General features: G+C 46.8%; 1 protein-coding gene across 11 annotated transcripts in view; it reads left to right on the top strand.

Annotated features, from left to right (window-relative positions):
• The window catches only part of PALLD (palladin, cytoskeletal associated protein), a 399,249-nt gene that overhangs the window by 338,922 nt on the left and 34,324 nt on the right, over positions 1-26,003 (top strand). For 8 of the 11 annotated variants that reach the window (XM_067745408.1, XM_067745409.1, XM_067745414.1 and 5 more), the window contains one exon: positions 15,734-16,276. The exons of the other annotated variants lie outside the window; for them this stretch is intronic. In XM_067745408.1, coding sequence (XP_067601509.1) covers positions 15,734-16,276 — 543 coding nt within the window. The remainder of the gene's footprint in view (positions 1-15,733; positions 16,277-26,003) is intronic. 11 annotated transcript variants of the gene reach the window in all.

Here is a 26,003-nt window from a genome sequence, read left to right as displayed (position 1 = left end):
GGTAATTAATTGGATTGTTTTGGGGGGGGTTGTTGTTGTTGTTGTTTTTGCGGTATGCAGGCCTCTCACTGTTGTGGCCTCTCCCGTTGCGGAGCACAGGCTCCGGACGCGCAGGCTCAGCGGCCATGGCTCACGGGCCCAGCCGCTCCGTGGCACGTGGGATCTTCCCGGACCGGGACACGAACCCGCGGACCCTGCATTGGCAGGCAGACCCCCAACCACTGCACCACCAGGGAAGCCCTGTTTGGGGGTTTTTTTGCAGCTGAGTTGTTTTGAGTTCTTTATATATTTTGGATATGAACCCCTTATCAGATAGATGATTTACAAATATTTTCTCCCATTCCATAGGTTGCCTTTTCACTTTGTTGATGTTTCCCTTTGCTACAGAAGTTTTTTAGTTTGAGATGTAGTCCCACGTGTTAATTCTTGCTTTTGTTGCCAGGTTAACATGTTAACATGGTAACAGAGCCCAAAGGATAACCCAGAGTTGTCTAGCAAATCAGACATGACAGTAAAGGTTCAGGGAGGGGGAGGGAGGGGGGGTCTTTCTCAGCTTCTTAACTTCCACATCATCTTCTCATCATCTTAAGGTCAGATACCAAAATCTTTGGTCAGAACCAATATTGCAATTATGATAAATCAGGAATCGAAGAATTTCTGATTTCTCCTCTCTCTGTTCACGGTAAACATGCATATGTCAGAAAGTATATAGAAAGGAAACATTTGAGGAAGAGTAAATGTGCCTTCTTCGGGGAACATGAAACATGTACCTCCTTAATGCTTTCCGTCACGGCGCCACTGTGCAGAGAATTAAAATGCCGTGGTAGAAGGGAGCCTGCCTGACGCCCACATTCCTCCCGGCGTTCAGACCCTTCTGGTTAGGGCAGCTCTCCTAGAACTGCTCATTGAGAATTAAACTCTGATTGTTGTGGGCTGAATGTTAGGTTGGAAGAAGTTTTCCTAATAAGGAAGACTGATGTAATGTTCGCGGAGGGGGTCAGGCCCCTCCACATGTTTTATTTCCATCAGCCGGATTCCAGGGGGAAGTGGGCGGCGAGGGGGGCTGGGGGCTGCTTGCTATTTTTAGCCAAACTGCCTTAGTAACACCAGGAGGCATGTTTCCAAGGGTTACACTCCTGGGTGCGCTGTAAGATGTTTCTCCTGGCATCTCTCTTTATACTGTTTGATCAAGCATAAATAATACTTTTATTAACATTGTAACTTTTACGCAGAGGATGAAAACAGTATCCTTTGCGATCTCTCCGTATCCTGGCAGCTCTTCTCTGAGATACAGTGTTTCGGGTCAACAGACAGATACTGGCACCAGCGTTGAGGAGACTGTATTAACTTTTCAGAACACACTGCAGCAGGAAGCGACTGCAAGGGTGTCTCTCAGGTCATGCTGACCAGCCTGTTCTGCCCACAGTACGCCATCTAGATTCTCCCCCTGCCCCTAACCTGCTCCAAATGTAATGACAGTCTGCGCACTTCAAGGCGGAGGCTGTTGTTTCTGTGCTTCTGCGTGATGTTCCTTTAAACGTTTGTATAAACTGGAGGAAAAAATCAAATTTGAGATAAAAGCTGGGCTCTGTGACTTGGTCGTTCCCTCTCTGGTTGACATGTTACGTCATTTGGGGTTTTGCTCTGTTCCGTGGAGTTCATCTCCCCCCACTCCCCGAGCCCGCAGCCCCGGGCCTGTCGCCTCGCAGCTCCGCCCCGCACCCCGATGATGCCACGTCCCGAGGCCCTGCAGTGTGACCCTGGGGGTAGAAGGCTCTCTGTGGAGTTGGGGATCTCCCTTTCTGCCTGAAGGGGGCGCTGGGCCAGAGGTGAGGGGCGATTCCCACCCGTCCTGACCAGGGGCCCCAAGCAGCCGGGTGAATGTCTTAGAGAGTGGGACGGGTCAGAAACACGGTGTCAGAATAGTTTCTGGTACCGTTTGCCAGGAAGTCAGCAAACAAACTAGAAAATGGGTAAGAAATTGGGGGCCAGCTTTGTGCCACGGTCGTGGCAGCTCCGTCCGCTGCCTCTGGCTTGGCGCCTCCGGGGCTGGGCCCTCAGACCCCAAGGCCCTGTAGTGTGTCCACCCCGGTGCGTATCTAACAGGGGAAAGAGGCAGTCCCCTCAGGCGGAGGTGCAGGGAACGTTTAGAACTAAGCTTCCCGGAGCAGTAGGATGTGAAGTACAGACACAGGCCACATACACAGGTTCAGTGTATCAGTTAGTAGTCATACCACAAGGGAAAAAGCAGCAGTGAAATTAGATTTAATAATGCGTTGTGTTTAACCCAGAGGATTAAGAATATTATTTTCTCCCCATGTAACATAAACATGGTTAGTGAGATCATTTTTACACTCACAGCGTCTCTCGGGCTGGACCAGCCATGTGGCCAGTGCCCAGTGGCCACCATGTTTGGACAGCACAGGTCTCGAGGGTGTAAAGCAGGGAACACACAGCCCTTTACACCCCAAATCAGTGTAGCAGAAGCAGTGTTAAATATTCTAAATGCCCATCCCAGTTGTGTCACATCTGCTGAACTTGCAAACCTGTAGCAGCCAATCCCAGTAGGAGGAGTGGAGGTTCTTCAGTGCAGAAGTATCTGCCCAGGACCTCCTGTGCGTCAGGGCCTGCCGGAGACCCTGAGCCACGGCCAAGGGGCTGGAAGGCCCTGCCCTCCCAGGGCTGCAGTAGGTGGGGTGGAGGGCTGGCATTCAGGCGGAGAGTGTAAAAGATACATCATGTCAGTGGTAAACGCCGTGAAGAAATAAAGCAGGACGGTGAGTTCCAGGGAGACGTGAGTCCTCTTCTAGTCCACTTAGGTATCAAATGGGCCATTAAGCGTGAACTGGGCTCTGTAGTGTTGACATGTTTGCAGTTCAGCCGGAGGCAAATTCTTTCTCTAATTATCAAAGTGACGACAGAGATTCTCAGTTTTCTTTAAGAGAGGATTGCGTTATTGGCGGACACCCATACCCAAAGACGTGGAAGCCGCTGAAGAAACTGGTTTCTGTGTACTTCAAATAATATTTTGGTACCAGGCCCAGATGACAGCATCTCTCCCCAGGATCCAGCAGCTGACACAGCTAAGCTATGGAGCATGACCTAAATAATGCAGGGAGACTGATACTTTAGGAAAGTTTCATGTTTGTTCTAACTGAGGCAGACAAATTAAAGTTGTTTATCTGTTCCTTTTCCGTATTTGCTTAAGTAAACTCTGGAACGGATTACTTCCAAAGCATTTGGTCCCCATCCTGTGCGTGACCAGCGAAGGCAGCGTGGCACCCGAGTAATTAATAAATGTACCGAGTGTGGAAGTTCGTGTTCTGAAGAAAACCTTGTTACAAAGAGCAGTAGAACCACCACGTCTTACACGTCTGTATGTGCTGCTTGCTTGCAGGGCGGCTCAGGAGGGGCCGGTAGGCAGGGTGTCTGGTGGACGCTGGGGAGAGAAAGTGGAGGGAGAGGGAGAATATCCTCCTCACGGCGTCCTTTGGGTCCCTTTTGCATTTTGAAGGGCAGAAGTTTTTAACTGTAAGAAGTCCAAGTTACCAAGTTTTTTGTTCTTTTATGGATCCCGCTTTTTGGTATCTATCAAAGAAATCTTTGCCTAACTTATGGTCACAAAGATGTTCCTGTGTTTTCTTCTTGAAATTTTATAGTTTGAGGTTCATATTTAAGTCAAAGATTCACTTAAGTTTTGTATGAGGTGTGAATTGCGGGTCAAGAGGGTTTATTTCTTTTGTGCATATGGAAACCCAATAGGATTTTTTTGGCTTTTTTTTTTTATCATGTGAAGTTTAAGAAATAGGATTTAGGGCTTCCCTGGTGGCACAGTGGTTGAGAGTCCGCCTGCCGATGCAGGGGACACGGGTTCGTGCCCCGGTCTGGGAAGATCCCACATGCCGCGGAGCGGCTGGGCCCGTGAGCCATGGCCGCTGAGCCTGTGCGTCCGGAGCCTGTGCTCCGCAACAGGAGAGGCCACAACAGCGAGAGGCCCGCGTACCGCCAAAAAAAAAAAAGAAAAAGAAATAGGATTTAATTTTAAAAGAGATAAAAAGAAACCTTGTGTAGCAGTCTGTGCAGTTGTTAGTTACAATTATGAGTTCAGTTTTACAGAGAAGAAGTGTTTTGACTGAATCCATTTGTAGGAGCTCTTGTTGTGCTTTAACACTAAAAGCCATAAACGTTAGGTTCTGTTGGTCCAAAAGGTTATGTTTATGCTTGTGTTCTCACCAGTTTCATAATCAAAATTTGATGGCAGCATTTTGTTACAGGGCAAGAAAGGTAAAATGTTGCAAGCCCTGTGTCAGTAAATTTAAACTGTTTAGATCAGCTGAACTTAAAAGGATTGATAAAGACAACCTTTCTGTCCTCAGGGGAGGGGAAGGATGCTGAACTGTGGCCGGTCTGAAAAGATGTCGATCAACGTGTATTTGCCAGAGCCCTTAGGTGAGGAGGGGGACCTGCCCGTGAAGGCACGTGTTGTATTTTTAGTAGATGGTCCTCCAGTTGCCTTCCACGAGGGAGTGGTTCTGTTTAACGCTTTTTTTGTCATTGCATTGAGTCGATCTGAGCCCACGCACACCTTCTCTGCCCTTTCCCAGAGTTGGGGTTATAGCCACTGTGATAAATCTGAACAAATGATGACTGTTGGTTTGAGCGTGCACTTCTTTATTAATTAGCAAGGGGGGCCCGTATGTCTAAGTTTCTTCCAGACCTTTGAAATGCGTGAACGATGTATGGATGTTCGAGGGGGTATCCCTTCTCCCTGTTCAAGTTTGGGACCATTCGCGTGATGAACAGAGGAGTCAGAGAGGGAATCCAAAAAGCCTCAAGTCTGTACGAGAGGAGAAGTGTGTGTCGCGGGGCTGAGGGGGCTTGCTGATACTTCACCCTGAAGTTGAGCGGCTTCCCTGCCCATTCACAGGTGCGTCATACAGACCCACCTCCCACACTCACTGAAGGGGGGGTAAGGATACAGGCAAGGAGGGCGCCCCACCCCCGCCGGAAACGGTGGAGGATGGAGTGCCTGCCCCTTCAGTGTCCCAGTGTCCTCCTGATACTACATAGTAACAATTTGTAAAAGATGACAGCATGGTGCTGTCCTTAACATTATATCCTAAGTGGCTTTAATGTCTTACAACGTATTTTATAGATTGACAAATTCCACAGCAAGAAAAAAGCCACTAGTCAATTCATACTTTTCCGTTTCTGCACTTAACAACTATTATATTAATCTGAGTTTATTCAGAAGGCATTAACAACAAAAATACATACTACTCCTGGTTCCCTGGTATGAATTGCTTCTGCTTCTGAGTTTACAGATGTCATTTTCTTTACTGGTAGCCAGCTGCAGTCAAGATAGTAGATCATACTTAAAAGGTCAGGTTAGGCATAGAAGTGTAATTAAATACATTCTGCATCATTTTTACTCAAAACTGTAGTCTTTAGACAATAATGTCATATTTAAACCTGAAAATATGCAGTATGCTGATAGTACCGTATCTAGTCGCATGTGTGGACATATGCAGACACACACACACACACACGGACCATGTGGCTGTGTGACTCGGACACAGACCCACTGGACAGTCAGCTCTACCTTACTAAGTGGGGCTCACCCCTTGGGGGGCTTAAGTATTGGCAGATTATTATTCATTCAGAAATGTTTAGTTCTTCAGTGGCGGGCCTTTGTTAATAGAAACCTAGAAGGTCATCTTTATAAATTAGTGTTGTTCGTCAGCATGTAAAAGATACAATTTTATAAAAATCCAGCATCTTCAGTGATGCAGTCTCTCAAGAGATCGAGTAACGTAGCAAATGAGTAATATTCAGATTGCTGTCTCGAAAGACCAGAGAGTGCATTTTATAGTTGGAAGCATTTTAAAACGTGTTTAAAGGGACGATTTAAAAATAGTCCAACTTTCCGTTTCGCAGATAAGAGGAAGCTCAGAGCTGTCTCAGTCAAGGCCACACAAGTCGTGGGTGGCACACTCACTTCTGCAGCCCAGTGGCAGAGGTGCCAGAGGAGGCTGTCTGATTTCCAAAACAAAGCCATCCTTAAGGGTTCAATTCCAATTGTTTACGACATTATTCTTCTCGTACTTCTTATTTTTTCTACAATGAGCATCTTCTTCAAAGAGCACACTAAAGGCCAGAACTAAAAGTATGTGGGAACTTCTGTGCGCTGAAACTCCATGCTGGGATTTATTACTGTTATGTGGCGTGTATTTGAATGTTATTAGAAATTTGGATTCACTTTTAACTTGTGAAGTATGCACTGAGAATCTTCACCAGTTTATCTCATCTTCCTGTCCCTCTTCTGTGTTTTCGACTGAGATTGTAGAGCTGTAAATAGCTGTTTAGTTAGTGGGGATTGAGCATTTACTAGTCTCTCAGTGTAACGTTTGCTGGTTGATGATACAAATACAGGAATAAGAAATTCAGGGAACAAATTAATTTCTTAGTTTCTAAACTAACTCCTTCAAGTTACTTTGTATATTTTTACAATTTCTCCAGTGAGTAAAAGTTTGTCAAGCCTGGCGGAGGAGACGTAAACATTACCTACTTGGGCATTATAATTCCACTATACACATGGGATGTCTTCAGGATGTAGCAGGTTATGTCTGTGTAGCTGTTTGGAGCTCCACTGCAATGTCTGTATCCCAGTAACAACGAAGCAAAGGGGATAGGAGGGACAGAGTTCAAGCCCGAGGTGGGTGGAACCCACATCAGAAAGGCCCTCTGTGGCTGGAGAAATCCCAGTGCTTGCGGAGTCCCGGCAAACCCTGCTCCCTTGATGAGAGAAGCTGTGCATCGTAGCCACCGGCCAGACCTCTTTGGTTCAAGGCCCATTTGCACTGCTTTCCAGCTGTGTAACCTTGAGCAACTCGGTGTATCTTTGTGCCTTCATTTCCTCATCCGTAAAGTGGAGATGGTAAGATCTTCTGTGGTTTTTATGAAGATTAAATGAGTCGGTATAGACTGAGCACTTAGAGCTGTGTTGGCTGCGTAGTAAGTACTCAGTGACAGCCGTTACCACTAGCAGTGACGCAGGAGGTTCCAGCAGCAGCCGTGACAGCCTGAGCGCCCCGCCCCCCGTGGCTTCAGTGCACGGGATGGACGTCCTCAGGCTTCCGGGATGCGCATTGGCTAAGAGCCAGCACTGTGTCTTCTCTTATGATGTGACCTTCTGTAAAGTACTAGCTTCTGGAGTTTTATATGGTTTAAAACTTTTACGTTTAAAACTTATGTTTTGGGAACTTTATATATATTTTTTCCCACTATATTTTTATACACACAAGGTTAAAAAGTATTCAGACCACTAGTGTAAAAGACTGTAAAATGCAGAAACAAGACTCCCCCCTACCTCATGCAGGTTTCCGTCTCCAGAGGTCAGCACTGTTGACCGTGTTTTTAGTCCTTCGGATGGTTTCTTCCACAACTTGAGGAACAATGGACATATCGGTCCACTTGCTGGTTTATCAGCTAAAGACGGTGCAGCTAGATTAACTTCAGTGTTGTTTTCACCAGCAAGATGTTCCGATGAGGCCTTTGCCCCGAGCGGCTGAAGACCTGTGCAGCCACGTCACGTCTCGTGTGCCTGTGCAGTAAGGAGAGTGGGCTGGTCGGTCTCCAGGCCCCTTTCTTCAGCGAGTTAGAGGGCGTCTGAAATAACGTGAGCCGTAGAAAGGGCGGGGGTGGAGGAGGCAACTGCTGTGCGGGTGAAGCTCAGATGAAACTGGCCTTCGGGTCCTCTGGCCCCAGGCGGTGGTCACTGTCTTTCTTTAGGCTTTTCTCTCTGGGCTTCTTTTTACCTGCTGGCCCCCATTTGGTTGCCTTCCCTCTGGGGGGGTCCCATCCGTGTGGTCAGTCAGCTGTCAGAGGGCGAGGACACGCCTTCCTGTCATCCTTGGCGTGGATTCCTGATGGCCTGGCCCGGCCACGTATTTGCCCTTGAATATCAGATGTTTTTGGGGGGAGACAGTGGGTAAGGGGTGAGAGGGACTCTGATTTAGACACGCTGAGTGGAAGTGAAGCAGCGTGTTTCTGATACATGGAAGTGGGTCGTCCAGTTGGGATTCCGGACTGAGGTCTGGGCTCCAGGGGCTCGGGGGGGTGAGGGTGATGCGGAGAAAATCAGGGAGCCCTAGATCGTGGTGGGACCCACAGTCAGAGAGCTGGGCAAGACCATGGGGGAGGCGGGGTGTCAAAGGGTGGGGAGCGAGGATGGGTCTGGTGTCAAAGGTCAGGGGGGAGATGGCTCCAGGAAGGAGGGTGGTACCGTCGGGGCCGGGGGCTGCAGGGCAGCCGGAGTGAGGCCCTACCTTTAGGGTGAGGGAACCCCTTACATTAATTGGTAGAAGGCTTACAAAATCGGGTCAGAGGACAAAGAAGACGAGGAGAAAGGTTTATTAACACAACAGTGGCTACTGAGTCACTGAAAGAGCTCATATTTCCCTAGGAGAGAACATCACAGCAGAAACGCATCCAGCCACAAAACACCCAAAAGCTGTTTTGCTTAATTTTTGGATGGAGTTTATCTATAGGTATATGTGTCTTAAGAAAAAGAAATGCAACTAATGTTAACCAGTAAGTGATGATTATTCAGTATAGAACTGTCTTTCCTCTTAGAAAAGGATGTACTGTGGAATTACTTTAGTTTGCCACTCTGATGCCTTTAAAATCTATTTCTGTTTACCAAAACGTGCTGTGTTCATGTTTCCAAACCACTTGAAATGGATGTGAAGACAGGAGTTGCTTGAGGTTAACATGGATACAAATAAACCCATACTGGGACTTGGTTAGTTCTTTACAAGTTCCTTTAAAAGTAGGTTCTTTATAATGTTTAAATGTTGCTGGGCTTTAAGAGTAAGGATCTGGGCTTTCCTGGTGGCGCAGTGGTTGAGAGTCCGCCTGCCGATGCAGGGGACACGGCTTCGTGCCCCGGTCCGGGAGGATCCCACATGCCGCGGAGCGGCTGGGCCTGTGAGCCATGGCCGATGAGCCTGTGCGTCTGGAGCACAACGGGAGAGGCCACAACAGTGAGGGGCCCGCGTACAGCAAAAAAAAAAAAGAGTAAGGATCGTAAGATCTGAGAGTTTGTTAGGATCTTGCAGATATTACACTATAGATTTCCGTTTTAAGATTGTGAAACTGGGTTTCTGTCTCTGGTTGCTTGTTTCTCCTTGTAAATGGCCTGTGTGGCAGTGGCTTTGTCTGCAAGAAGGTGGCTTTACCCCTTAGAAAGACGCAACGGTGCCCCGAGCGCCAGCGAGGCTGATGGAGCAGCTAGTTTTCCACTTGACAGAAATCTGGGACTTTAATTAAATGCAGCCAGTATTTAGTTGAGTGCCTGCATTTGAGCAGAGAGGGAGATACCAAACTGAAAATGTTTGGAAGGGGAGAGAAGTGGGAGAATGCCTTTTGTTCTTCCAGGAGAATAAAGCCATTTGGTGAGTAGGTAATGGTTGTTTCTTTTGAAAAACAGGACACTTCGCCCTTGGTCAAAACTTATTCGTACAGGGCCAGGCTGCACAGCCCTGCTTCCGATACTCAAGGCAGCAAACATACCTGAGGTGAAAATGACCAGACGGGCTGCACGGGCCTCTCAATCATAAAATGGTAATTCGAGGAAACATGAACCACATGGAACCTTAAAATATGCCAAATGCTTTATTTCATTGTAAGACCGACAGTTAAGCATCTGTCCATCTTGTTCCCCCCAGTTCTTTTAACATCTCAGAGAAGTTCTGTGTTGACGATCTTAAAGGCGCATTAAAGATCAGAGAACATCCAAATCTTTATCCCTGCTCTCTCCCCCAACCTTAGGGGCGTGCGTTTAAATTCATAGTTGTCTTTGCACTGGTGACCCCCCCTAAACCCAAGGCAGTACACCCTCATTTGGCTGCTAGGAACTCATTTTGAGCGTGTAGATGATTGCCTTCAGGACTGTGATCTGTACACCTGTTACCGGGGGCAATAGTCAGGTGTTGGATCTCCACCCTCACCCAGCGGCCATGGTTTGCTGTGCTGGGAAGACACACGCTGAAGCCTGAGTGTAGACGAGGCCATTGAGGGACTAACGTTATAAAGTCGTAGAGGGAACTTAGTCCTTCTTGAACTGAAGCCCCTGTAGGAGTTTTATATTCTGTCTAGTTTATAAGCTCCCAGAATTCATGTGTTGAGCTCTCATACAGACAGTGCTGAGCGAATCCCAGCCAGAGAGGACTCCCTTGTGGGAATACCCAGCAGTTTGTCTGTCGTTCGCTTACCTTCCTACATGTGGAAATGGTTGGAATTCGGCAGTCCAGGGCGGGCCCTGTTGCAGGATGGCCTGACGGGGCACACCTCGTGGACCCGGCGGGGCACGGCAGCCAGGAGTGACCAGATGCTTGTGCTTGGCGGTGACGTGTCCCTCGCCTGTGTGCGGCGGGGTGTTGCGAGGACGCTGCAGGTCACAGCCCTGCCTTCGGAGTCCTTACGAACTGCAGGACCCGGTTCAGAGGGCGCAGGACCCGGTTCACCGTGCAGTGGCTTCTGTATCACCCAGTAAAAAGGGAAAGAAAATATATAAGCCCACAGCCTATCTGTCCTGAAAGCATGCATGTTTTCCAGCTTCGCGACCCCAAGAGTCTCTCGGACAATTGTAATTGCTCCGTCCTGGTCAGTGTGAACGCTGGCAACCCAGCCCTTGATCCACAGGGACGTGCTGGGAATTTCCAGGTTACATAAAAGTTGTTCTCCAGAAGTTTACTTTCATGTCATTCATTTTAAGCTTGGGCTGCAGGTCCCCAGAGACAAAGCGAACTGTAGTAATCATAACTAACATTTTAATAAACCTTTTCTGTTTACTGAGCACTTTGGACAGGGTGATGTGCAATAGCACGAGCCCTTGCCCCCAGGCTCTGCCCTGACCTCGCTAACCTGACCCACGGGGGATTTTTCAGCCATCCTCCCAGGGCTGCTGGGCTGTGTCAGGCCAGCCCAGGTTGGGGAGGAGTCGGCCCCGCCTGCCACCCCGCGTGGCTTTGCGAGCAGTAGGTGCGGAGCCGGTCCCAGGCTCAGCGCCCAGCCCCAGCCCAGTCTCCAGGCCTCCCTCCCATGCGCCACTGCTGTCCCCTTGCCCGTGAAGAGGGAGGTCCCTGCAGGAAGCACGTGATCTCCGTCACTAAGGTCTGCTCTGTAAGGTAACCAAGGTGGATGTAGTCGTGCTCGTCTCTGGGAGTCTGTTGAGCTCACCCCGGGGACAGCATGCGTCTGGCCAGCGCCGTCCCCCTGCCCGGCCAGCCTTTGCCCCCTGCTCTACACTGCTGCCCGGCTGGCTGGTTTCTCCAAGACTGCTTTCATCAGGTGGCAGGAGAGATTACTGAATTGGAAAGTAAAAATGGTTTCTACAGCCCTACTTATCCCTGTCAAATCTGAACCTTCCCCATCCAACCAGCATGGAACTGTTCTTGCTAAAAGCTGTGTCCAAACCATCGGGGTGGGAGGACGAGGATTTGTGATTTCCTGTCATGGAGAAGGGAATCCCCTGAGTTAGTCCTGACACATCCCCTTCCTGGGTTGCCAAGATCTTCGTCTTTGCAGCATTTCACCCTGGAAAGAATCAAGTTCAAAGTCAGCGATCTTAAATATATTCTTAAATGTGTAAGTATTTAAAACTTTGATGATTCCGATCCTAAAGACCCTGGTTGCTATGGCAGCAAAGAGGCATGAGAGTGGAGGTCCCCAGGAGGGAAAGATGACCACAGACTTTAAAAACCACATTGAAGGTCCGGGTTCTTTCATGTTGACGTGACTGGCTCTGCAGGTACCTGCTCTGTGACCTTGAACAAGTTACTTAACAGGTTCCCGGCTTGTAAAAGGACTGTGGCAGGTGCATCACAAAGAGTCTAGCCAGCTCATTCCTGAGGTATTGAAGCCTTGAGAATTGAAGGAGGGGTGAGAGCAGGTTTTCTTAGGCTTTCTGAGTTGGGGGTTGTGGTGGGGAGAGGAGAAAAAAGCTGGGAGAGGCTAGATGGAGGCAACTTTAACATGAGGACCGCATCGTCCTGCTTGAGTGTCAGCGCTTATTAACCTGACTTTCCCGCCTTTACACAGGGTCTCCAAGACATTCAGGTCAGTTTCGCATTCTCATTTCATTCTCAGAAAGGACAGCAGAAAGAAATGGGGAAACCAAAAAAGTGATAACTTTTTTAAAGGTGTTTTACAAATACTAAATAGTTTATTTTTATTATGTGAGTTTCAGGTGTAAAGCATTATAGTTCCCCATCATACACACTGCAGAGTGATCCCCACCGCATGTCTAGTTACCATCCATCACCATACACTTGACCCCCTTCACCCATTTTACCCACCCCAAACCCCCTCCCCTCTGGTAACCACTAGACTAAATCTCTATGTGTTGTGTTGTGTTTGTGTACTTAGATTCCACATATGAGTAAGATCACATGGTTTTGGTCTTTCTCTAAATTATTTCACTTATTAGCACACTACCCTCCAGATCCATCCATGTTGTCACAAATGGCAGGATTTCTTTCTGCTTCTATGGCTGAGTAATATTCCATTTTGTGTGTGTGTGTGTGTGTGTGTGTGTGTGAGAGAGAGAGAGAGAGAGAGAGATTAACGTATCACATATTCTTTATCCATTCACCTGTCAGTGGGCACTTAGGTTGATTCTATGTCTTGGCTGTCGTAAGTATGCTGTAGTGAACACTGGGGCACATGTATCTTTTCAAATTAGTGTTTTCATTTTCTTCAGACAAATAACCAGAAGTGGAATTGCTGGATCATATGGTAGCTCTATTTTTAATTTCTTGAGGTACCTCCATACTGTTTTCCGTAGTGGCTGCACCAATTTACATTCCCCCCAACAGAACTTTTCCCTCCTTCCCACATCCGTTCCAGCATTTGTTACTTCTTCTTTTTGACGATGGCCATTCTGACATGTGTGAGGTGATATCTCATAGTGGTTGTGATTTGCATTTCCCTGGTGATTAGCTATGTTGAGCATCTTTTCATGTGTCTGTGGGCCATCTATCTGTATGTCTTTTCTGGAAAAATGTCTATTCGGAACCTCTGCCCATTTTTTAATTGGGTTGTTTGTGTTTTTGTTGTTGAGTTGTCTGAGTTCTTTATATATTTTGGATATTAACTCCTTATATAAGGGATACACGATTTGCAAGTATCTTCTCCCATTCAGTACGCTGCCTTTTTGTTTTGATGATAGTTCCTTTGCTGTGCAGAAGCTTTTTTAGTTTGATGTAGTCCCACTTGTTTATTTTTGCTTTTGTTTCCCTTGCCTCGGAGTTAGATCCAGGAAAACATCTCTAAGACCGATGTCAGTGTGACAGGTAATTCTCAGTAATTTCCAGAGGCCACAAGCAGTCTTGCCTTCCTGGGACCTTTCATTCCCTTTGCTTTTTTATCTCTGTGAAAATCAACTTTTATGAAAATAACAAGGACTGAGAAAGTGACTTAGAGTTGTGCACTTTGTCATCTCAGAATCTGGGTGTCAGAACCATTTAACTCATATTTTTTTTGAAATATTAGGATCAGTGCAGAAATCAAGTCAGACACTTAACGATTCAAAGCAACTGTTCTGCCCTCCCTTCCCCCACCCCTCCAATTCTCTGCCTGTCACATTCCTCTCCAGCGCAGTGTAGGGGAGTGGAAAGGGTGGCACAGTTCTTCATGCAGTATATACTAGGACCACATCACTGGAATGCCTGTCCATTTCTTGTGAAATGCTACATTAATTTCTTGAACTGTCACTTACCACTAACAGTAGCATCTCGGCAGTTTTAAGCTCTCTTGAGCTCGCAAACTTGATGGTTTTTTTAATGCCCAAATGAATAGACTTGACCCCATGGACAAAGTTAGAACCAGTGGTGGTCAGAGCTTCCCTGGTATGGCTTCTTTGAAGACTGGCTTCTCGGGGGCCATCCCTAATCCTGGGGCAGAGGAAACCCCCTGCAGACACGGGGCACAATGTGATGTCTGGAGCCAGGGTGGCTTCATACAGCCGCGCTGGAAATACCTGCAAATACAGCTGAGGCTCTGGCCATGGTGAACCCTGCTGGCCCAGAGGAGGGGGCAGTGCCTTCCGCAGGGCCCTACAGATCACTTCCAGTCCCGGTGCCCAGGTCAGCTGAATGTTGGGGAGAAACGGTCCAGGAATAGGATGCATTTTGCAGTGGGTAGGAAATAAGAAAGAGAAAGTAAAGGCAGGGAGATCAGAAAGGAGCATTTGGGGATTCAAAATGAGAGCACTGGTGGGTGGTTTTTATGAGTCCTATTCCTGGGCCGGTTCTAAACACGTGAAGGCTGGGCAGTCTAGCCAGACCACACAGACATGTGGAACCTCAGCATCCCATGGATCCTAGCACTGGCACAGCGGCTTTTAAAAGACTCCAGCTCAGCTCCAGAGGACCACCCAGGGCTCATTGCTGTCGGAGTCGTGGATGCTCTGCCTGGATTAAGCATCTACAGCCATGTTCCCCTCACACTTTTCAGTTCCCAAGAAGGCGTCTTTTCGTGGACTTAAATGTAATCACTTTACTGGATAATTACAGCAGGGAATCAGAGACATGGGAGGGAATTTAGAACTCCTTGACAGATATTGCCATATCCAATGATACTTGATAACAGATCTAAATTATTTGTTTTTAATTTTTTTTTTACCTTTTTATCAACAGCTTCAGTTCCTTTTATTGCTTTGAATTTGAAGGTTAAATACCTATGGACAGGAGGTCCTGGGGGTTTTGCTTCTTAGTTTTATACGGTTTCAAGTTAGGAGCATAGCTTTGCGTCTCTGTGGACTGTTCCTATTTTATTCGCTTGTTATAGTGCCACCTTCCGTTGAAGTTTCTTCTCACAGCTGTGGGCCACTATCTGATGTGGATAAAAGAAAACATCTCAGATGTAAAATACAGCTAGACAGGAAAGCTTTTGAGTTAAGATAAGAGTAAGATTTTAGCTGATTGCTAACTGCTTTATTGCTAACCTCTTTATCAAAAATTAAAATTCAAACTGTCCCTTCCTGATGGAAAACACCTGGGAAATTAAAACTGCATTACTGTAAAATTAATAATTTGTTATTGCTTATTGAACCCCTGCAGGTGAAAGATGGGTGTCGTTTGCATGTTTCAGATATGGTACCAAATTTCAGTTTGTACTACGGTTTGTAGAAAGGATTGGCAGTTCACGGCTTCCTACTAAATTGGGGGTAGAATAGGTTTTGCATATGTGTTTTAGGGAGCAAAGGCAGAAATTAAAGTAGGTCTTCCCCCCCAGCATCAGCCTGTGGTATTTATTGACTACAGAGTTGACAGCAATGAAGTAGGGAAGTTGGATTCGCCTAAATCTACCCAAAGTAACTTAAATCAAGTGTTTCTTTCTTTTAACTTCCCCATTGTGATAGAGTTTTTCCAAAACTCGGCTACAGGTGAGAGGGCTGAGGACTCAGGTCAGAAGCTGTTCTCTTAGTATTTCTGGTTCTGTTAAAATGCAGTGCAACTTCCGCGGGTCAGACAGAACGTCCATCCCTGGCATCTGTAAACCGGTTAGGCTCACCTGGGGTACGAGTTCAGTTCGACGTTGAGATCAGCGGTGTCCTCGGTGGACCTCGGGCTCCCGCGGGGCGGGGAGGGGGCTGGGGGCATGGGGAGGGGTGGTCGCAGGGCCTCCCGTCTCTCCCGGCCCGTCTGAAGGTGTCCTTTTCTCCCCGCAGGGACGCGCTCAAGATCCAGCAGCTGCAGCAGCAGATCCGCCTGGAGCGCGAGGCCCGCGTGCGCTCCTCGCCGCCCGCGTCCCCGGAGCCCCCGGAGCCCCCGGAGCCGCGCTCGGAGCCCATGAGCGCGCTCGCCGCCCGCCCCGCGCCCGCCGCCCGCCCCGCGCCCGCCATGCAGGCCTCCGGCTCCTTCAGCTACGCGCGCCCCAAGCAGTTCATCGCCGCGCAGAGCCTGAGCCCCGGCGCGCCCCGGCCCCCGACGCCCGCGTCCCCGACGCCCCCCGAGCTCGAGGCCCCGTGGAGCGCGCTCCCGCCGCCGCCCCCGCCGCTCAGCCCGCCGGCGGCCGCCCCCGGGCCCGATGCCTTCCCGCCGCCACCGCCGCCGCCTCCGCCGCCCGGACCGGGCCCCGTGCCCCGCGCTGCGCGCCCCGGCCCCGTGCCCGCCGCGCTGCTCCGCGCCCTGCTGCCCTCGCCGCCGCCCGCCGCCACCGGCGTCTCCACCAGCGTCTCTGCGCTCGGCCTGCCCCGCGCCGCCCCTGCCACGTGAGTGCCCGCCCTCGTGTATATGTAGCGGGGTCCAGCAGCCAGGAAGGGTCGGGGCAGGGCGGGGCGGGGAGCCGGGCTGGGTGCCCTGAGGTGCATTGCAACCCGTGCGTCCGCGGGACCGAGAAATGAGCTCACCCACATACATGTCGTACACGTGAGCTCGTACACGTACCGATTGGAGGGGACAGGCATGTCAGTAGCTTCACGTTGGTGCAGAAAAAGTGAGACCCTGTGCAAGCCGGCCAGAAATGATGGAGCCGGGCCTGTCCCCAGCCACAAATGATGGAGCCGGGCCCGTCCCCAGCCGCAAATGATGGAGGCAGCCCTGTCCCCAGCCACAAATGATGGAGCTAGCCCTGTCCCTGGCGAGCCATGTTCTCTGCAGGAATTTCACGATCCTCTGTCCCAGTCTTTCTGGATGGCTTTCCTTATGTCACAGTGGTGACGTGACAGCCTTCTGAAATCTTTACTTAGAAACTCTGAGGATAAATAAGATAATGTCCACAAAAGTAGAGGAAAGCCTTCAAAAGAAACCTACGGGCAGGTGTCTGTGCGTGTAAAGTGTAATGAGTAAGAGCTAGAACTCACCCTTTTGACTGAGGGGTTCAGAAACGTGTGCTAGCCAAGGTCAGGCCAGTTCCCTGTCTCAACCCTTCCTGTTGAAATCTTGCTTCAGGGCTCGCCAGGATCCCGGTAGTGTTCAGAGAGAGAAGAAGGAGATCCTAAGGAGGGTTTAGTACTGGAATAAAAACGCGAAGACCTTAGAATTCCAGTTCTCTTCATTCACGTGCAAGTTTTCCACCCTGGGGTGTGCTCTTTGCCCGCGACTGAGAAAACCTTTGTCTCTCTCCCCTCCTTTTGTGTTTGAGCTTTTATTTGGCGGCTGGGGAATGAATATTAGCTTGCTTCAAAGAAGCTAATTGTTAGAAAGGGGGGGGGTTGTTACCTGACACCCTCCTCCTTACTAAGAAATGGCACCAAATCTTGCTTCCCGGAAGACGAGTCCTATATAAATCATCCGCCTATTAGTTCTCAGTTGGAATTTGAACAAAGATGAGTCTACCAAAAGCCTTGGTGGTGGAGGGGTCATACCTTTTATCATCTTAAGTAGAAAAAGTGGTTTATTCTGGTTTTTGACTTCGAAATTCTATTGCATTAAGCAGTTCTAAGGGCTTACCTCGAGTCATAGAAGCGCTGGCCTCTTATCAGCATCTGTCGTAGTTACTCATACGGAGTCAAAATAATTTTATAATTGTTCCCAGAGAGGGTCCAGCAGCTCCTGCCGCTTCTTAAAAGTTACTGGATTGGGGGAGAATGGATACATGTATACGTAGGGCTGAGTCACTGCGAAACCATCACAACGTTGTTAATCGGCTATACTCCAATATAGAATAAAAAGTTTAAGAAAAAAAAAGGTAATGGAGAAATCACGCTGGTTTTGCGCTGTGGGAAACTGTATCCTAGAGGTAGTTAGGCGCTGTGACACCAGGGTTCAGTGGCAACCCCAGGCTTCCAGCTCTGTGCCAGCCCAGAAGGCGCTGTTGTGTGGTTACCCTTTTGTCTTCAAAAAGTTTTCCTGTTGCCAGATCACACACACTTGAAGAATTCGTTCTTTTGGTTTGATACATGTGACTTTCGAAACATTCTTTTCCTCTGGTGAATTGTGGCATCACTCGTTTTGCATTCTGAATTAAAAACAAAAAAGTAGCTATTTATCCGTCATAATCATTCAAATAATTTGCCAAAGACCGAGTGTCCCTTTCAGGGTTGCCATGACCAATTGGCGTCCTTGAATTTGTCGGAACTGCCGAACTCTTGTCAAGTGACTCTTTTCAATTACTTATTTATATGTTATTGGGCACTCGTGGTGATTGTGACAGCACACTCAGTTTCACTTACACGTCGTTTCTCTGGTCGAACAGTTTTGCCATGTATGTCAAGTGCTACTAAGTGAACCGGTTACACGTGACTCAGTGAAGTAGAAATCCAGTAGTTGGGTTGGTTTTTGTAGTTGTATTTTTTTGCCTACCTGTTGTACCAAAATATTGAGTATAAATTTCAGATACCTCAGTTTTCTTAATCATCAGTCGTAGTACTGGCTGTTGTTTGTATGTTTAGCATCGTCGTGTTTTCATCTGTCGAAGAGTAGGTCTAAGTAGTCTGTGGAGATAAGGTTCTGCTCCTCGCGTCTGGGCAGTGGAGGGCAAGGCAAGGGGCAGAGGCAGGGAGGCCCGGGACAGCGGCCTCTGCCGGCACGCGTCCTCGCGCATGGGTGGGCTTTGGGGGACTTCTGTGCATCCAGGCCCCTCGTTACTTTCCTGCAGACAGCTGCCTCTTCCCCGGGCCGTGGGGTCACCTGCAGGGAAAATACTGCCTCCTCAAAGCTGGTGACGGACACAGATGTTCAGGTGACTAAATCTCTCAGACGGAGGCCGTGAGGAAGAGCACGGGCCTCACTTCTATAAAATGAATGTATCCCCCTCCTCTCGGAATCGCTGCTTCCATTGCTGTAATCCTGTCCCCTGCTCAGTGAATCAGCCTGAAAGGCGGTGGGGATCCAGGGCATCTGGGAGTGCCACCCCCCGCCCGGAAGGAGGGCGGCAGCTCTGCCTTAGCTGGTCCCGAGTGGCTGGGCAAGTCTCAAGGTGGATCAGATCAGACCTGACCCAGATGGCCCGCTGGGCACTGCACTGCTCACCCACCTTCACGCTCCTGGAACCTGCTCCCAGGCAGCGGGTAGCCACGGTGCTACAATGTTTTATGCTCTGAACTACCTCTTTTATAATAAGGAGGCTTCGCTGCGTTTGTCAGCAGAAAAGCATGTGTCATTAGGAGCTGTGATGCACATGCGTTGAGAGCTTTTATCCTGCAGCCTCTCCGCTCTTGATAGGCAGTATCTCCTGGTCCTCTCTTCCTCCCTGACTTATAGGAAACAGGTAGGTGGGGACAACGCCATCATTCTCCCTTCAAGGTGAGAGACCAGGAAGGGGCGGGTTTCCCAGGGTTCTGGAATTAGCCCTAGCGAGGAGTGACTTCGCCTTGGGGTGTGGCCCAGGCTGATCTGTAATCAATCTGATGTCTAATGTTTTTTGACTGAGGTTAAAGACTGCAGACCAACAAAAACCCCCAAGTCTTAAGGAAAAGTTTGTAACGGTTTCCATTGTAGTTCAGACGTTTACAAATCGGGACCGTGGTTAGATAGTAACTAATAGAAAAGACAGAACCGGCAGTGGACTTTGCCACAGGAAACAGGTAGAGGCGGAGGCCCCGAGGGTCTTGTCATTGGGCTCACTGGGGTCCAGCATCTTAGAGGATTCCACAAAATGCACATCCAGTCCCAAGCAAGTGTTCCCCAGAAAGTAGCAGGCCGGGTCTCGGGTGATGGTTCTGTTCAGCTCCCTGCCCCAGGAGCAGCTGGAAGAACACCTCGGTCCTGGGTGACCCTGCACAGGGTGCGCGGGCGGGCACAGTGCACACACGTGTGCCCGGGCCCAAAGGCAACGTGGAGAGAGTGTAACATTGGTGTAAAGTTACGTGCTGTCCTTGAAGCAAGAGATTCAGGTGCCCAACTGGACGCCAACAGTTTTGGCTTCACAATAAAAATCAGTACAAATAATAGAATCGATGTACAGAAACTTAGTTTATGTATCTGCGGCTCTATTTTTTTTTGAATTTTATTTTATTTGTTTTTTTATACAGCAGGTTCTTATTAGCTTTCCGTTTTATACATATTACTGTATACGTGTCAATCCCAATCCCCCAGTTCATCCCACCACCACCCTCACCACTTTCCCCCCTTGGTGTCCATACGTTTGTTCTCTACATCTGTGTGTCTATTTCTGCCCTGCAGACCAGTTCATCTGTACCATTTTTCTAGGTTCCACATACATGCGTTAATATACGATATTTGGTTTTCTCTTTCTGACTTACTTCACTCTGTATGACAGTCTCTAGATCCATCCACATCTCTGCAAATGACCCAATTTCGTTCATTTTTATGGCTGAGTGATATTCCATTGTGTATATGAATCACATCTTCTTTATCCATTCGTCTGTTGATGGGCGTTTAGGTTTCTTCCATGACCTGGCTGTTGTAAATAGTGCTGCAATGAACATTGTGGTACATGACTCTTTTTGAATTATGGTTTTCTCAGGGTGTATGCCCAGTAGTGGGATTGCTGGGTCGAATGGTAATTCTATTTTTAGTTTTTTAATGAACCTCCATACTGTTCTCTATGGTGGCTGTATCAATTTACATTCCCACCAACAGTGCAAGAGGGTTCCCTTTCTCCACACCCTCTCCAGCATTTGTTGTTTGTAGATTTTCTGATGACGCCCATTCTAACTGGTGTGAGGTGGTACCTCATTGTAGTTTTGATTTGCATTTCTCTAATAATTAGTCATGTTGAGCAGCTTTTCATGTGCTTCTTGGCCATCTATATGTCTTCTTTGGAGAAATGTCTATTTAGATCTTCTGCCCATTTTTGGATTGGATTGTTTGTTTTTTTAATATTGAGCTGCATGAGCTGTTTGTATATTTTGGAGATTAATCCTTTGTTCATTGAATCATTTGCAAATATTTTCTCCCCTTCTGAGGGTTGTCGTTTCGTCTTCTTTGTAGCTTCCTTTGCTTTGCAAAAGCGTTTAAGTTTCATTAGGTCCCATTTGTTTATTTCTGTTGTTATTTCCATTACTCCAGGAGGTAGATCAAAAAAGATTTTGCTGTGATTTATGTCAAAGTGTGTTCTTCCTATGTTTTCCTCTAAGAGTTTTATAGTATCCAGTCTTACATTTAGGTCTCTAATCCATTTTGAGTGTATTTTTGTGTATGGTATTAGGGAGTGTTCTAATTTCATTCTTTTCCATGTAGCTGTCCAGTTTTCCCAGCACCACTTACTGAAGAGGCTGTCTTTTCTCCATTGTGTGTGCTTGCCTCCTTTGTCATAGATTAGTTGACCATAGGTGTGTGGGTTTATCTCTGGGCTTTCTATCCTGTTCCATTGATCTATATTTCTGTTTTCGTGCCAGTACCGTATTGTCTTGATTACCGTAGCTTTGTATTAGAGTCTGAACTCAGGGAGTCTGATTCCTCCAGCTCCGTTTTTTTCCATCAATACTGCTTTGGCTATTCTGGGTCTTTTGTGTCTCCATACAAATTTTAAGATTTTTTGTTCTAGTTCTGTAAAAAATGCCATTGGTAATTTGATAGGGATTCCATTGAATCTGTAGATTGCTTTGGGTAGTATAGTCATTTTCACAATATTGATTCTTCCAATCCAAGAACATGGTATATCTCTCCATCTGTTTGTATCATCTTTAATTTCTATCATCAGTGTCTTATAGTTTTCTGCATACAGGTCTTCTGTCTCCCTAGGGAGGTTTATTCCTTGGCATTTTATTCTTTTTGTTGCAATGGTGAATGGGATTGTTTCCTTAATTTCTCTTTCTGATTTTTCGTTGTTAGTGTATAGGAATGCAAGAGATTACTGTGCATGAATTTTGCATTCTGCAACATTACCAGATTCATTGATTAGCTCTAGTAGTTTTCTGGTGGCATCTTTAGGATTCTCTACGTATAGTATCATCTGCACACAGTGAAAGTTTTACTTTTTCTTTTCCAATTTGTATTCCTTTTATTTCTTTTTCTTCTCTGATTGCTGTGGCTAGGACTTCCAAAAGTATGTTGAATAATAGTGGTGAGACAGGACATCCTTGTCTCGTTCCTGATCTTAGAGGAAATGCTTTCAGTTTTTCACCACTGAGAATGATGTTTGCTGTGGGTTTGTCGTATATGGCCTTTATTATGTTGAGGTAGGTTCCCTCTATGCTCACTTTCTGGAGAATTTTTATCATAAATGGCTGTTGAATTTTCTCAAAAGCCTTTTCTGTGTCTGTTGAGATGATCATGTTTGTTATTCTTCGATTTGTTAATATGGTGTATTACATTGATTGATTTGTGTATGTTGAATCCTTGCATTCCTGGCATAAATCTCATTTGATCATAGTGTATGATCCTGTTAATGTGCTGTTGGATTCTGTTTGCTAGTATTTTGTTGAGGATTTTTGCATCTATATTCATTAGTGATATTGGTCGGTAATTTTCTTTTTTTGTAGTATCTTTGTCTGGTTTTGGTATCAGGGTGATGGTGGCCTCATAGAATGAGTTTGGGAGTGTTTCTTCCTCTGCCATTTTTTGGAAGAGGTTGAGAAGGATGGGTGTTAGCTCTTCTCTAAATGTTTGATAAAATTCACCTGTGAAGCCATCTGGTCCTGGACTTTTGTTTGTTGGAAGATTTTTTTTTTTTTTTTTTTTTTTGCCATACGCGAGCCTCTCACTGTTGGAGCCTCTCCCGCCGCAAAGCACAGGTTCCGGACGTGCAGGCTCAGTGGCCATGGCTCACGGGCCCAGCCGCTCCGTGGCACGTGGGATCCTCCCAGACCGGGGCACGAACCCGCGTCCCCTGCATTGGCAGGCGGAGCCCCAACCACTGCGCCATCAGGGAAGCCCTGTTGGAAGGTTTTTTTTTTTTTTTGGAAGATTTTTAATCACAGTTTCAGTTTCATTGCTTGTGATTGGTCTGTTCATATTTTCTGTTTCTTCCTGGTTCAGTCTTGGAAGGTTATACCTTTCTAAGAATTTGGCCATTTTTTCCAGGTTGTCCATTTTATTGGCATAGAGTTGCTTGTAGTAGTCTCTTAGGATGCTTTATATTTCTGTGGTGTCTGTTGTAATTTCTCCTTTTTCATTTCTAATTTTATTGCTTTGAGTTTTCTCCCTCTTTTTCTTGATGAGTCTGGCTAATTGTTTATCAATTTTGTTTATCTCCTCAAAGAAGCAGCTTTTCGTTTTATTGATCTTTGCTATTGTTTTCTTTGTTTCTGTTTCATTTATTTCTTGTCTGATCTTTATGATTTCTTTCCTTCTACTAACTTTGGGTTTTGTTTGTTCTGGTTCCTTCAGGTGTAAGGTTAGATTGTTTATTTGAGATTTTTCTTGGTTCTTGATGTAGGCTCGTATTGCTATAAACTTCCCTCTTAGAACTGCTTTTGCTGCATCCCATAGGTTTTGGATTGTTGTGTTTTCATTGTCACTTGTCTCTAGATAAGTTTTTTATTTCCTCTTTGATTTGCAGTGATCTCTTGGTTATTTAGTAACATATTGTTTAGCCTCCATGTGTTTGTGTTTTTTACGTTTTTTTCCCTGTAATTCATTTCTAATCTCATAAAGTGGTGGTCAGAAAAGATGCCTGATATGATTTCAGTTTTCTTAAAAATACTGAGGCTTGATTTGTGACCCAAGATGTGATCTATCCTGGATAATGTTCCATGCGTGCTTGAGAAGAAAGTGTAATCTGCTGTTTTTGGATGGAATGTCCTATAAATATCAATTAAACCTATCTGGTCTGTTGTGTCATTTAAAGCTTGTGTTTCCTTTTTAATTTTCTGTCTGGATGATATATCCATTGGTGTAAGTGAAGTGTTAAAGTCCCCCACTGTTACTGTGTTACTGTCGATTTCCTCTTTGATAGCTGTTAGCAGTTGCCTTATGTATTGCAGTGCTCCTATGTTGGGTGCATATATATTTATAACTGTTATATCTTCTTCTTGGATTGATCCGTTGATCGTTATGTAGTGTCCTTCCTTGTCTCTTGTAACATTCTTTCTTTTAAAGTCTATTTTATCTGATATGAGTATTGCTACTCCAGCTTTCTTCTGATTTCCATTTACATGGACTATGTTTTTCCATCCCCTCACTTTCAGTCTGTATGTGTCCCTAGGTCTGAAGTGGGTGTCTTGTAGACAGCATATATGTCTTGTTTTTGTATCCATTCAGCAAGCCTATGTCTTTTGGTTGGAGCATTTAATCCATTCACGTTTAAGGTAATTATCGATATATATGTTCCTATTACTATTTTCTTCATTGCTATGGGTTTGTTTTTGTCAGTCCTTTTCTTCTCTTGTGTTTCCCACTTAGAGAAGTTCCTTTAGCATTTGCTGTAGAGCTGGTTTGGTGGTGCTGAATTCTCTTAGCTTTTGCTTGTCTGTAAAGATTTTGATTTCTCCATCGAATCTGAATGAGATCCTTGCCGGGTAGAGTAATCTTGGTTGTAGCTTCTTCCCTTTTATCACTTTAAATATATCATGCCACTCCCTTCTGGCTTGTAGAGTTTCTGCTGAGAAATCAGCTGTTAACCTTATGGGAGTTCCCTTATGTGTTATTTGTCGTTTCTCCCTTGCTGCTTTCAATAATTTTTCTTTGTCTATAATTTTTGCCAATTTGATAACTGTGGTTCTCGGCATGTTTCTCCTTGGGTTTATCCTGCCTGGGACTCTCTGCGCTTCCTGGACTTGGGTGGCTATTTCCTTTCCCATGATAGGGAAATTTTCAACTATAATCTTTTCAAATATTTTCTTGGGTCGTTTCTCTCTCTCTTCTCCTTCTGGAACCCCTATAATGCGAATGTTGTTGCGTTTAATGTTGTCCCAGAGGTCTCTTAGGCTGTCTTCAGTTCTTTTCCTTCTTTTTTCTCTCTTCCGTTCCATGGCAGTGAATTCCACCATTCTGTCTTCCAGATCACTTATCTGTTCTTCTGCCTTAGTTATTCTGCTATTGATTCCTTCTAGTGTAGTTTTCATTTCAGTTATTGTATTGTTCATCTCTGTTTGTTTGTTCTTTAATTCTTCTAGGTCTTCGTTAAACATTTCTTGCATCTTCTCAATCTTTGCCTCCATTCTTTTTCTGAGGTCCTGGATCATCTTCACTATCATTATTCTGAATTCTTTTTCTGGAAGGTTGCCTATCTCCACTTCATTTAGTTGTTTTTCTAGGGTTTTATCTCGTTCCTTCATCTGGTACATAGCTCTCTGCCTTTTCATCTTGTCTGTCTGTGAATGTGGTTGTTGTTCCACAGGCTGCAGGACTGTAGTTCTTCTTGCCTCTGCTGTCTGCCCTCTGGTGGATGAGGCTATCTAAGAGGCTTGTGCAAGTTTCCTGATGGGAGGGACTGGTGGTGGGTAGAGCTCACTGTTTCTCTGGTGGGCAGAGCTCAGTAGAACTTTAATCTGCTTGTCTGCTGTTGGGTGGCGCTAGGTTCCCTCCCTGTCGGTTGTTTGGCCTGAGGCAACCCAACACTGGAGCCTTCCCGGGCTCTTTGGTGGGGCTAATGGCGGACTCCGGGAGGGCTCACGCCAAGGAGTACTTCCCAGCACTTCTGCTGCCAGTGTCCTTGTCCCCAGGGTGAGCCACAGCCACCCCCCACCTCTGCAGGAGACCCTCCAACACTAGCAGGTAGGTCTGGTTCAGTCTCCCCTGGGGTCACTCCTCCTTCCCCTGGGTCCCTATGCACACACTACTTTGTGTGTGCCCTCCAAGAGAGGAGTCTCTGTTTCCCCCAGTCCTGTCGAAGTCCTGCAATCAAATCCCGCTAGCCTTCAAAGTCTGATCCTCTAGGAATTCCTCCTCCTGTTGCTGGACCCCCAGCTTGGGAAGCCTGACGTGGGGCTCAGAACCTTCACTCCAGTGGGTGGACTTCTGTGGTATAAGTGTTCTCCAGTCTCTGAGTCACCCACCCAGCAGTTATGGGGTTTGATTTTACTGGGATTGCGCCCCTCCTACCGTCTCACTGTGGCTTCTCCTTTGTCTTTGGATGTAGGGTATGTTTCTTGGTGAGTTTCAGTGTCTTCCTGTCCATGATGGTTCGGCAGTTAGTTGTGATTCTGGTGC

The sequence above is a fragment of the Pseudorca crassidens genome, chromosome 7, assembly GCF_039906515.1.
Source record: "Pseudorca crassidens isolate mPseCra1 chromosome 7, mPseCra1.hap1, whole genome shotgun sequence".
In the NCBI taxonomy this organism is placed as follows: Eukaryota; Metazoa; Chordata; class Mammalia; order Artiodactyla; family Delphinidae; genus Pseudorca; species Pseudorca crassidens.
Note: the sequence above shows the minus strand (reverse complement) of the source record. Positions and strands in the feature narration are given on the sequence as shown.